The sequence below is a fragment of the Xiphophorus couchianus genome, chromosome 23 (genome assembly GCF_001444195.1).
Source record: "Xiphophorus couchianus chromosome 23, X_couchianus-1.0, whole genome shotgun sequence".
NCBI classification, from domain to species: Eukaryota; Metazoa; Chordata; class Actinopteri; order Cyprinodontiformes; family Poeciliidae; genus Xiphophorus; species Xiphophorus couchianus.
This window is the reverse complement of record NC_040250.1, coordinates 532525-545406: the sequence shown is the minus strand read 5'-3', so window position 1 is coordinate 545406 and position 12882 is coordinate 532525. Positions and strand designations below refer to the sequence as shown.

General features: G+C 43.7%; 1 protein-coding gene across 1 annotated transcript in view; it reads left to right on the top strand.

Moving 5' to 3' along the window:
- Positions 1–12882, top strand: part of slit3 (slit homolog 3 (Drosophila)) — a 207294-nt gene that overhangs the window by 188783 nt on the left and 5629 nt on the right. Inside the window, exons 24-33 of the mRNA XM_028008117.1 lie at positions 1971–2042; positions 2131–2213; positions 2286–2366; positions 3180–3304; positions 4800–4897; positions 5860–5999; positions 6313–6406; positions 7248–7385; positions 9581–9821; positions 11588–11718. Of these exons, the coding sequence (XP_027863918.1) occupies positions 1971–2042; positions 2131–2213; positions 2286–2366; positions 3180–3304; positions 4800–4897; positions 5860–5999; positions 6313–6406; positions 7248–7385; positions 9581–9821; positions 11588–11718 (1203 nt within the window). The remainder of the gene's footprint in view (positions 1–1970; positions 2043–2130; positions 2214–2285; positions 2367–3179; positions 3305–4799; positions 4898–5859; positions 6000–6312; positions 6407–7247; positions 7386–9580; positions 9822–11587; positions 11719–12882) is intronic.

The window sequence follows — 12882 nt, the reverse complement described above, 5'->3', positions numbered from 1 at the left end:
TAGAGCGTCTCTGGTGCTGGAGCAGGTGGAGGTCCATCCATCCCTCCTCCACCCGGTCAGACATGATGGATCGGCGTTCAGCCGCATTCGCGCTCCGTCATCCCTCCGGTTGTCCGCCCTCCGTCTCAGAAGCTCGCTGACCCCCCACACCTCCACTACAGACACAAACCACTGCACTTTCTCACACAACTTACCGAATTATTAGATTTTTATATTTTCCATTGACTTCATTTTTAAGTTAATTTAAGCCAGTAATAAATATGCATGTATCTATAATGCGAGTTAAATCGAGTTAAATCCTGATTTTATCACATTATCTCTGCATAAAAGCGTCTTTTTGTTTGCATCATTTGTTCAGAACAAGCAGCTGATGCTGAGATTTTTACTTGGTGTCAGACTTTTACTGAGGAATTAAAATATTGATAGTCAGTAATAGTTATTAGCCACAGCTAACCAAAACATTAGATTTACTAACCAGTAATTTGCTAAACAAGAATCTTAGCTACTCTAGTGCTAAACCAGCAGTAGCGAGTAAAAGTCTTTCTGGCTCCGCCCCCCTGAGAGCAGACATGTTTGTGGCTCCGCCCCCCTGAAAGCGGACGTGTTTGTGGCTCCGCCCCCCTGAGAGCGGACGTGTTTGTGGCTCCGCCCCCCTGACAGCGGACGTGTTTGTGGCTCCGCCCCCCTGACAGCGGACGTGTTTGTGGCTCCGCCCCCCTGAGAGCGGACGTGTTTGTGGCTCCGCCCCCCTGAGAGCAGACGTGTTTGTGGCCTTTCCTCCGCCTATCGACTGCATCTCATGAAGCATTTCACCTTGGAGAAGTTTACTGCAGATTTTTTTATTCTTTCATGCTTCCTTCCTTTCATTTTAGTTGATGTTGCCATGGGGACTGATCCCTCTCTGCCCCCGCAAAGCAACTGGATGCCAGGCAGTCATCACTGTCACTTCCTCATTACCCAGAACCCCCTGTGGGCGAGGCTAGTGCAGGGCTGTTAGACCACCTTACACAAACACACAGGAACACTTAAAGACATTAGAAACACACACACAGAGCAGACTGGAGCAGGCTGACCTTCATGCACACACACACCCACACACACATACACAGAGCTCTGCTGGTGCCGGTTTGATAGCTGTCCCTGCGCTCTGATGGAACGTGAACCAGTTTACAGCAGGAAACATTCTGCTGTCCGCAGAGACAAAACTTTCATTAAACACACACACACACACACACACAACATCCTCACTAATAAATCTGTTTGTTGTAGAGATGCAAGTTTTAATTGGTGGCCATTTTCTCTTCTATCAAGATGGCCGCCTGCTGTTCCATGAACAAGGCATAAATTCTTCATAATATTTTATCATCATTTTGTGTCAGCTGTATTAAATACCACCAAATTAAACAGAAAATTGTGGTTTTCTCACATTATTAAACTAAATTAAATTAAAATAGAATAGAAAAATAAAATATGAAAAGAATAAAATATGGACGTGTTGGGCCTGCCCTACACGGAAGAATAACATTTCTACCAAGAAACTCGCAAAGTGTTTGAAAAGTCAAACAAAAACTCTGAAATTTTGAGATTAATCTCAGAAATTGTCTAGAAAAATCTTGGAAATGTGTCAAAAGTTTCTTGGTGGGAATGTATTCCTTTGTTCCTATTGATTATTATTTCTCTATAACAATATGACATGTAAATTCTGTTGCGACACCTCTAGGCGCTGCAACCATCTTCTGATGTCTATTTATTTCTCATTTTGTACTATTTATTTCTTTATCTTTTTTATGTATGTACTGTATGTATATGTATATTGTATATTATGTATATACACATAACCTGCATTTTAACTCGAGTCAAGCAAATCTCAATCTCGTTGTAATCTGTTGATGACAATAATAAATAAATCTTATCTAACATGAACTGCAGGTCTGACTGATCATGTTTCCATTCCTGCCTCTCGTCTTCAGGACTCTCCATGGAAACGACCTTTCAACCATCCCCGAAGGCGCGTTTGGCCACCTCACCTCCCTGTCCCACCTGTAGGTGTCGCTCTCACTCTGTGTGTGTGTGTGTGTGTGTGTGTGTGTGTGTGTGTAACCTGGTCCTGACGGTGTGTTTGCTGCGCAGAGCCCTCGGCGCCAACCCGCTGTACTGTAACTGTGACCTGCGCTGGCTGTCTCAGTGGGTCAAGGCCGGCTTCAAGGAACCGGGTAACCAATCAACTGTCAACACACCTGTGGTGTAGTGCCCAAATCTGACCAGGTGTGGCGCTGTTGTTGCAGGCATCGCTCGCTGTGCCGGACCTGCAGACATGGCCGACAGGCTGCTGCTCACCACGCCGCTCAACAGGTTCCAGTGTAAAGGTGAGGTGTTATTTATTTTGCAAAAACTTGTTAAAATCTACGTAATTCCTCACTGCGTCGGACTAAAGCTCCATTTTCATGTCGCCTGCAGTTCAAAAACAGGGAAGTGGAACCGGACCAGTAGAAGAGAAACATTTATGCATAAAACACGCTCATAAACTTCTGACCAATCCCAGAGCTCGTAGCTTAGCTCCGCCCATTAGCGGCGTTCCTGAATTTCCCAATCTTTGTTTTCCAAACCTTGAATTCAGTAAAAACCAAAACGACTCCAAATGTTTTCTTTCAACAAAGATGAGGCTGGTTTTGTTATTTTCTCTGTTTTGGTTCTTTCAGCTCATGCGTACGTTCTAGTATCGTCTCCGTGGCGATGGCATGACTTCCTGTCTAGTTACAAAATGGAGGACAACTCCTACGGCGTATTAGGCCCATTGTAGATAGAAAACAATTAAAGGAGGAGGAAACTTCTGCCAAAAAACGTCTGAAGTTTTGAGATTAATCGCAGACATTTTCTAGAAAAAAAACAGAAAATAATTTTTTTTTCCTTCAGCGTCAAAACTAGCGCAGAGTTATAGTTATATCATTTCTATAAACTGGCTGAAATTAAACCTCAGACAACTGCTGACGTAAAATATGGATTTTTCTCTTGATAGAAAATGTCAAACTTTATTCCAGATGTTTCCAGGATTAAAGATGTTGATGAGTTGAACTGAAGCAGGATACGTTCCTCTTTCCATTCGCTGACCAGACGGAGCGTTTTCCCGTTTCCTCGGGTTGCAGCTCTGATCCTTCTCTTCCTCTTCCTGTAACATCCAGGTCCTGTGGACATCAGTCTGATGTCGAAGTGCGCCCCCTGCCTGTCAGCTCCCTGCAGGAACAACGGCACCTGCGTCTCCGGTGCTGCAGGCTCCTACCGCTGCACCTGTCCGTTCGGGTTCAAGGTGAGAAACTGTTAGCCTGTTAGCTCCCTATTGGGACAAAACGTTCTGAAGTTACATGTTAAACGTTAACAAACTCAGATTATTGACGTTCCACTGATGGATTCTAATCAGTTTCACTTTTTGGTCAAAACAAAATCCAAATTATTGACAGAAAACTGTTTTTACATCAACAAGGATCCGATAATAAACTCCAGTAAAATATTTAGTCCATGACAGTCAAACATTCATAATCCAACATAATCTGCTAATTCTGGGTTTCCTTCACATGCGTCTGTTTCTCTCAAAGTTTTCATCCTAACTTCTCATCACTCATGTTTCTTTCTAAGCTTTTTGCTCAGAAATGTTGGAATTTGAATTATTATTTCTGAATAATTTAAGATGTTTAATGATCATTTCTTTAAGTTTCACCTGGTTGCTGATCATTTCCTGATGCTTTCTGGTAAATTCTGGCGGTTTTATGTTTTTCAGAGCAGAATGATTATCCAAATAAATTTTGGTTTAAAAAAACATACAGAATTGTTTTATCATTCCAACAGATCGGTGCAGCGTTACAGTTTTATTCCTGTAACTTTCTACAGTTTCGTGTTTAATGTAATATTAGGTTTTAGTTATATCTGTACTGTATCTATAAACTTTATTAATTTAATTTGTGAGAATGATGTTATTAGAGGGACTAAATCTGACATTTGAAACTCATTCATACCTTTCAGATTAAAAGCTTTAACCTCTCATTGTTAGATTATTGAGGAATTAGGTTCCAACTTATCAATTGATCTAAACACAACACATCAACTGCAGTTGACCTTTCAAAATAAAGCTCACAGGTAATCTACATAAAGGAGCCTCCAATCATATTAACTGGTTAATATGGACTTTCAGAATAAGAGTTAATCTAACATGGTTTAGAAAACAGTATTTTTCCCTTTTCTCTCAGAACTAAAACTGTAATGAAAGTGGATGTTTGATTTTCAAAATAAGAGTTTAAAATGTGCAGCTTCTGCTTCCTGACGGCTCCTGTGTTTAACTGAACTTTTCCAGACTGAAAGTTGGTCAGGAATCCAAACTCTGCGCATGTTTTCCCTGATAGTCCAGAGAATATTTTCCTGTATCTCTGTGATTTATGGCCTCGTTAATCTTTGTTATGAGTTTCATCGGCTGCCTGAGCTTCTGGACCAACTCCATGCACTTTATCAAGCCTGAAACGTTTATTAGCCTTTCTGGAAGACATTAAAGTCTGAACTCAGAACGTTGGAGTCACGTCCCTCTGGGACCAGCAGGGGGCGACAGCAGAGAGGAAAAACTGAATTAAAATAGGAAGAAACCAGAACCTGGACCAGAACCAGAACAAAGATGTGATTAAAGATTATGTAGACGGAAAATATGAGATTCTGGATGAAGAAGTGGAGGAAGCTGCTGCTAACGCCACTTCCTGTCTCTCTCTGCGTCTTCCTGTCCTCCTCGTTCCCTCCGTCCCCCTGTCCTCCCCGTCTCTCAGGGTCAGGACTGTGAGGCGGCCATCAACGCCTGCATCAGCTTCCCGTGTCATAATGGAGGAACCTGCCACATCCCACCTGGACGGGATGACCAGTTCAGGTACGGCTCGGAGTCGACCAATCGGAGGTTCTGATCCATTTCTCTTTAGAATCAATAAAGTATTTTTGAATTTTATTTTGAATAGATCTGATAAAATATTCACTGAACTCTGATCCAGAACCGCACAGCATTCTGGGAGGTGTAGGCAGAGGAAAGGCCTCTCAATGCTAAGCTAAGCTAGCTGGTAGCATCAACTAACTCACTCATTCTTTGGTTGCCTAGCAACAACCTGTACAGTAACCGTGTTACTGAGTAGTTCCTGAGTAACGACTAAAAAATAAAAACAACGATGTGGAGAAATAAATGAATATAAACCAGGAGCAGTAACGCCACCAGGTGGCAGCGTTCGGTATTACATGACAAAATATTATCAATGATTATCGATATTGACTGATAGGAAACGCTAATATCATCGGTTATACAGCCGTATCGTCCAGCGCTGGTAGAAATACAAACTTGTGTGTTTGTGTGTGTTTGTGTGGGCGTGTTCCTGTGTGTGTGCGGGTGTGTGTGTGTGTGTGTGGGCGTGTTCCTGTGTGTGTGTGGGCGTGTTCCTGTGTGTGTGCGTGTGTGTGTGTGTGTGGGCGTGTTCCTGTGTGTGTGTGGGCGTGTTCTTGTGTGTGTGTGTGGGCGTGTTCCTGTGTGTGTGTGGGCGTGTTCTTGTGTGTGTGGGCGTGTTCCTGTGTGTGTGGGCGTGTTCCTGTGTGTGTGTGTGGGCGTGTTCCTGTGTGTGTGTGTGGGCGTGTTCCTGTGTGTGTGTGTGGGCGTGTTCCTGTGTGTGTGGGCGTGTTCCTGTGTGTGTGTGTGGGCGTGTTCCTGTGCGTGTGTGTGGGCGTGTTCCTGTGCGTGTGTGTGGGCGTGTTCCTGTGCGTGTGTGTGGGCGTGTTCCTGTGCGTGTGTGTGGGCGTGTTCCTGTGCGTGTGTGTGGGCGTGTTCCTGTGTGTGTTTGGGTGCGTGTGCAGTTGTGTGTGTCCGCCAGGCTTCGAGGGTCCGCGCTGTGAGATAAATCCTGATGATTGCGACGACAACGACTGTGAGAACAACTCCACCTGCATCGACGGCGTCAACAACTACACCTGTCTGTGCCCGCCCAACTACAGCGGTACACACACACACACACACACACAGTTAGCAGCTCCAGGTCACACCAGCGGGTCTGGGGTCAGAGGTCAGGTTTCTGTCCATCATCAGAATCTCAATTCGCTCAAATCCAGGAAGTTGGAAAAACGTCTATGTTCCTGAACTATTCCTGAAAGTTTTTTCCTCAGGTCCAACTTCCTGTCTGCTGACCTTTGACCCTTTGGACATGTTGGTGTCCCAGTGGCTGAAAGTGGAGGCGGTCACGCAGACTTGCTGCTCTGCCCTCTGTCTGTGAAGCCTCTGACCTTTGACCCCTGAGTCTCTCTGCCCCCCAGGTGACCTGTGTGACGAGGTGGTGGACCCGTGTCTCACCGGCTTCGACCCGTGTCAGCATGACTCCAAGTGCGTCCAAGTTGGCCGCGGCTACAGGTGAGGCCGGCTCCACGAGGGGTCAAAGGTCACCAAGGTCATGTGCTGGAGGAGAAGGCTGGAGCAGCGAGGTCACTTCCTGTTTTATTTCCCTCAGAACAAAACTTTGCGGGTCAGAAGTTTACATACAGGAACTTAATTCCAGGGTTCGTAGCTGAAAACACGAATTATGCAAACAAACAATTAAACAAACAAACAAACAAACAACCTGTACTTTGGATTCTTCTCCATGTTTACATCTCCTCGCTTTCTGATTGGCTGTCGTTCAACAGGCTGCGACCTCGTTTGACCTCAGAGGTCATGTTGGATATTTTAGATCGGAGGAAAATTTCTGATTATGTTTGGAGTCATCCTGATAATCTGAGCGTCCTTCATGTTGTCGGAAGGAGAAAATCAGAATAAAAATCTTTTTTGAATTTTATTACCTGTGGATAAATGCTGCTCTGCTATAAAATTGTAAAAGATAAAAATGTTTTTCGTTCTCCAACTTTCTTCTGGACTTCCTGTCTTCACCGAACTTCTAGTCCCGTACGGTTTGGTTGTCGACTCCCCCTAGTGGCCTGGAGGACTCCAGTTTGGTGGCGTCAGCCGTGATTTATACTATTTTTCCTTTTGCATCCATTTCTGTGCATCGTTTTTCTGTTGCACTAGTTTTGGAGTCAGCATCAGTCGCATTTTGCCATTTTATAAAACGGTCGTACGTTTGACCCGATACGTCTGTAAAGTCGGATCAGAACCACAGAAAATCCACAGTAAAGAGAAACTACTCCTTAGACATCGTGTTTTCTCGTCCTCCGATGCTGGCTGTTCATTGGCCTTTGACCTTCTGGTGTGTAACCAGGTGCGAGTGTCCGCCGGGCTTCGTGGGCCAGCGCTGTGAGCTGGACTACGACGACTGTCTGGAGAACAAATGCCAGCATGGAGCCGAGTGCGTGGACGCCATTAACGGATACACCTGCGTCTGCAAGGAGGGCTTCAGGTGAACCTGTGTGTGTGTCTGTGTGTGTGTGTGTGTGTGTGTGTGCGCTCGTTTGTTTGTAGTACCTTGTGGGGACCATTTTCTTGACACATACTACATTGTGGGGACCAGAGCCTGGTCAGGGGTCAGATTTATTACTAGACTTAGACTTAGACTTGTACTTTATTGATCCCTTGGGAAAACTCCCTCAGGAAATTGAAGTTACCAGCAGCTCCCAGGCAAAAAACAAAGATAACACACAGTAAGCAAAAATGCAAAAGAATACAAAAATACAAATTAAATACTAAATTAAATACACACTAAATGTGAGTAACCAAAACCTTAAATTATGCAAGAAAAACCTTAAATTATGCAAGAAACAAGGAATAAGAATATAGAATATAAGAATATAAATAAATATAAATAAAACACCAAAAAAATATAAAAATTTGGCGGATAGATTGACCAGTGATATCGTATTGTACTATGTGGTTTGACCAAGGGGTCACTACTCCTTCCACCCTCTGTCCTGGCCCCCCGCCCCCAATGAGGAATTGTACAGTCTGACGGCATGGGGGACAAAAGAGTTCTTAAATCTATTGGTCCGGCACTTGGGAAGCAGCAGTCTGTCACTGAACCGGCTCCTCTGGCTGCTGATGACGGCGTGTAGAGGGTGGCTGCTATCGTTCATGATGTCCAGCAGTTTGTTCAGTGTCCTCGCCTCTGCCACCGTCACCAGAGAGTCCAGCTTCATGCCGACCACAGAGCCGGCACGCCTGGTCAGTTTGTCCAGTCTGGACGTGTCCTTCTTGGATATGCTGCCTCCCCAGCACACCACGGTGTAGAAGAGGACACTGGCAATCACAGACTGGTAGAACATCCAGAGCAGTTTGCTGCAGATGTTAAAGGACCGCAGTCTCCTCAGGAAGTACATCCTGCTCTGCACTTTCCCATACAGGTGGCTAGTGTGTTTTGACCAATCCAGTTTACTGTCCAGCCACAGCCCGAGGTATTTGTAGGCGTCCACGACCTCAACCTCAGTTTCCTCTAATGTGACTGGTCTCGGCTTTGGTCTGGACCTCCCAAAGTCTATAACCAGCTCCTTCGTCTTAGCTGTGTTGAGTTCCAGGTGGTTTGTGTGGCACCAGAGAGCAAAGTCCCTCACCAGACAGCGATGTGTGAATTGGTGTGAATTGAGTTTTGGTTAGAGTTAGGATGAGGGTTGGGCTGTAGAAATGAATGGAAGTCAATGGAAAGTCCCCACAAAGGTAGTCACGCAAACGTGCGCGCGCGCGCGTGTGTGTGTGGGTGGGGTGTGTGTGTGTGTGTGCGCGCACAGCACCATGTGGTTAATTACAGCTGCCGAGAGTGAAACTAATTCATCAGCAACAGGCGGTGAGAGAAGCAGAGAAACAAAAAAATTTGTGGATCAAATTAAAAGTTTTATTTGTTTTTAAAAATATTTTTACTGTATTTTATTTAAAATTGCGTCTAATTGGACTTTCAGAGACCGATCAGGGTTTCAATGAGGTGTTTCAAGGCTTGGAAGGAGATTGTTCTGTAAAACTACTTTACTACCAAACTTTCCAGTTTGGTAGTAAAGTGAAATCTAACATTTGATTAAAAGTCAATATTGTATTTATAATTAAAACCAGCTATTTAAAGATAATAAACAGATAAATTTTCTCTCTTTCTGAAGTTAATCTGATCTTTTTTTTTTGGTCAGTTAAAATTAACCGTTATTTATTTTTAATATCAGAAAACTTGGCAGGAACCTTTTTTTTTACTTTGTATCACCAGTATTAGCACAATACTACCAAAAATTAAATAATTAAAATAAAAAATGACAATAAAGTCATACAAGAATGAAGTTAAAATAAAGAGAATAAAGTTATGACTTTGTTTTTTAGTGGCTGTGAAAAACTCCTTTGTATGAAAGAGACATTACAGAACAGAAAATGATTTTGTATTTTTGTTAATTTGTCGCTGCTGTTGAATATAAAAGACTATCACAGATATTAGTAACAGTAATAAATTATATAAAATAGTGAATTAAAACTGTTTTTTATTTTGTTTTTATCTCCAAAGTTTGAAAACTTATTTAAAACGTTTTTATAATTTATCTGTTTTATTGATAAACTCCATGAAGTTTCATTCAGATTTGAATCCTTTTATTCTGAAATGTCCGACCTCACTTCCTGCCCCCTCTTTCCCAGTGGGCTGTTCTGTGAGAACCCTCCACCAATGATCTTGCTGCAGACCAGCCCCTGCGACCAATCAGAGTGCCAGAATGGCGGCCACTGCCTGGTGGTTGCCGGGGAACCCATCTGCCGCTGCATACCTGGTTACTACGGCAATAAGTGCGACAAAATCTCCACCGTCCACTTCCTGGGTCGAGACGGGTTCGTGGAGCTGCACGGCACCAAGCTGCGACCGACGGCACATATTTCACTGCAGGTGGGGCTGACCTTTGACCTTTGTCTGCAGCAGAATGGGTTTCCAATGGGTTGGCTTGAGATGAGCCCACAGCATGATGCTGCCGCCACCCGGCTGGACCGTCTGTTGATTTGAAGTGAAGTTATGAGTTTTCTCTCGGTTTATTGATTAATTGGTCGTATTGATCCTGTAACATCGATTATAGATTACCGTATTTTCCGCACTATAAGGCACACCTAAAAACCTTCAGTTTTCTCAAAAGCCGACAGTGAGCCTTATAATCCGGTGCGCCTTATATATGGACCAATATTGAGCCACAGCAGGTCTGGCAACTACGGTAAGCAGCCGCCGACTTCATTTTCCCCCGTAGAAGAAGAAACGGGAAAGCAGCCGCCGATGCAGCCAGCAGTGCAAGCTGGGTTTTGTGTAAAGACCCCAAAATGGCTCCGAGACACGCTTACAACGCAGAGTTTAAGCTCAAGGCGATCAGTGACGCAGTAGAACACGGTAATGGGCTCTTTGCACCTGCCGCGATGACGTCACAACCGCATGCGCAAATGCGGCTCTTTTTTTCCGCTTTGAGTTACCATGACAGCTAGAAAAGACAAAGTCTTATTTCAGACGCAAATAAAACAATACTATGAACATTATTGACTTCCTAATATAATGGGCTTTTAAGTTTTCATGGATTTCCAAGCGATCCTGAATTAAGAAGACGGTGGTTTGTAAATATTTGTCGCTACCAGTTAAAGCTAAAGCTGCACAGCAAAGTTTACAGCCTTCACTTCACTCCGGATCAACTTCTTCAGCCTAAAGCAGAAGGTAAAGGAGCCTCCTGTGTTATTTCCATGGAATCACTTCTGTATTCAGCCTGAAAGAGTTTATGGGAACCAGAGAGCAGACCAGAACCAGACAGCCGAGCTACTGACCCGCCTGGACACACTGCTGTAAACACCGTCCTGCTTCACAAGAAACATGCTAAACTAATAAAGTGCAATAACACGGAGACCTTAAGGAACACGGCCATATTTTTCTAAAAGCAACAACTGAACCTGAACAGTCAGCTGAACTAGAACTCCGACACCAGAGCTGCTCTACTGTTAAGCTATGGGCTTGTTGTTCCTCAGGCTGCAGAAGCAAAAAGCCTGAACCGTAAAATCCCCGTTACTTGGTCTCTGACACTAACGACAATAAACCACGTAATATACTTGAACACAAGGTAAAAACATTGTCCGTTAGAATGGATGAAAAATGTTTAGATACTTAAATAGCACATTTTTACAAGACAAATGTCTAGCATAAGCTAAAGCTAACGTTAGCCACAAAGTTTAAAGAAAGTAAAACTCACCTTAGTTTCAGTGTATAACGAGGCGAACATCTTAAAACTTTTCTCCAGCTTATTGTCGGGGCTTCGGATCGATGTTCATCATTAAGCTGAGGTGCAAAGAGCCCATAAAGCAGCAGAGAGAGAATTTAACATGAACAATCAATGGTGCAGAAGTGGAGGAAGCAACAGCTGTTCATTTTGGGAATGAAGGGAGTTTCAGAACGCTGGTTTGTAATCTATTAATAAAGTTTGACTGACCTATCTGACTGTTTTGTTGACATTCCCTTTAGTGCAGCTCCATCTAATGGATGCACAAGGTAACCCAGCCTCACTGTAGCGCCTATTCTATGCGCCTTATATATGAAAAAAGTTTTAAAATAGGCCATTCATTGAAGGTGCACCTTATAGTGCGGAAAATACGGTAATCGATCGTATTGATCAGCAGCGTTCTCTCCTCCAGGTGGCCACTGATAAGGACAACGGCGTCCTGCTGTATAAGGACGACCTCGACCCGCTGGCGCTGGAGCTGTACCAGGGACACATCCGCCTCATTTATGACATCACCCACTACCCACCCACCACCGTCTACAGGTGAGCTCACTTGGCTGACCGTCTACCTGAGCGCCAGCTCTTTTAAACCAGTTATTTCTGTAAAGGTTCCCCTGGTCAGGACTTGGATGAACTCATAAAACTTTAACGTGATAAAAAGCAGCAGAATCAGAAACTGAGGATTTTAGCGAGTCTCAGACCATGAAGGTCTGCTAAAAACTCTGGTGCTTTGGTGTTTTTAGCAGCTAAGTGCTAGCTTCTGCTAATCTTTCTTATGTGTTTAGCGGTGTAGCATTAGCGTAGCTGCGTATCAGCGGTTAGTGAAGCTAACCTTTTGGTTTTGTGTAACCAGCCCTGGTAAGAGCTGGTGATTTAAACCTTTTATAGTTTTTGAGGGATTTTTGGTTACTGGTCTATTTATCAGAGTAACTATTATTATTTCTTAGTGTTATGGTTTTTTGAATAAATCATCGTTGCTAAAATTCAACAAATTCCATATTAAGTGGTTGGATATTTATTTACTTATTAATAAATACTTTATTTACTGCTGTGGTGGCGCAGCGGATTAGCACGCCCCACATTTGGAGGCCTTAGACCCGCGGACGTCGCGGGTTCGACTCCCGACGACCTTTGCCGCATGTCCTCCTTCAAAATGGCGCCGGCTCAGCTGGCTGCCTGCAGCTCCTGTTCTGTGTGTATTAATCTGTGTATAAAAAATTCTTGCTGTAACTGCGAAATAATTTCCCTGCTGGGATGAATAAAGTAATTTTTCTTCTTCTAAACTAATTGGTTACATATTTTACCTGATTCCTGAGACCGAACCATCTTGATGAAATTGTGAGTTCTGCTTTAAATCAAGCTGAATTTTACAGACGTGTGTGTTTGTGGGCGTGTAGGGGTGTGTACGTGCATGTGTGTGTTGTGTGCTGTGCATTAATAGGTTGCCCTTTACTAAATGTCACGCTAATCTCCCATCAGGTCGCAGAGAGAACAGCTACTGTTGTTCATCAGCAAACAGTGGAGGGAAGAACTGATGATGATGATGATGATGATGGAGGGATGAGTGGGAGGAAGGTTTTCCTTTTTCACCATCTTCATATGATGGAGCTGCAGATAATTGAATATATGAGAAAATCTTTCTTGTGCAGAAAGAAGAATTCATTTTAGAACAGAAAATCTGTTGGCCACTAAAAAATTCAAAATGGC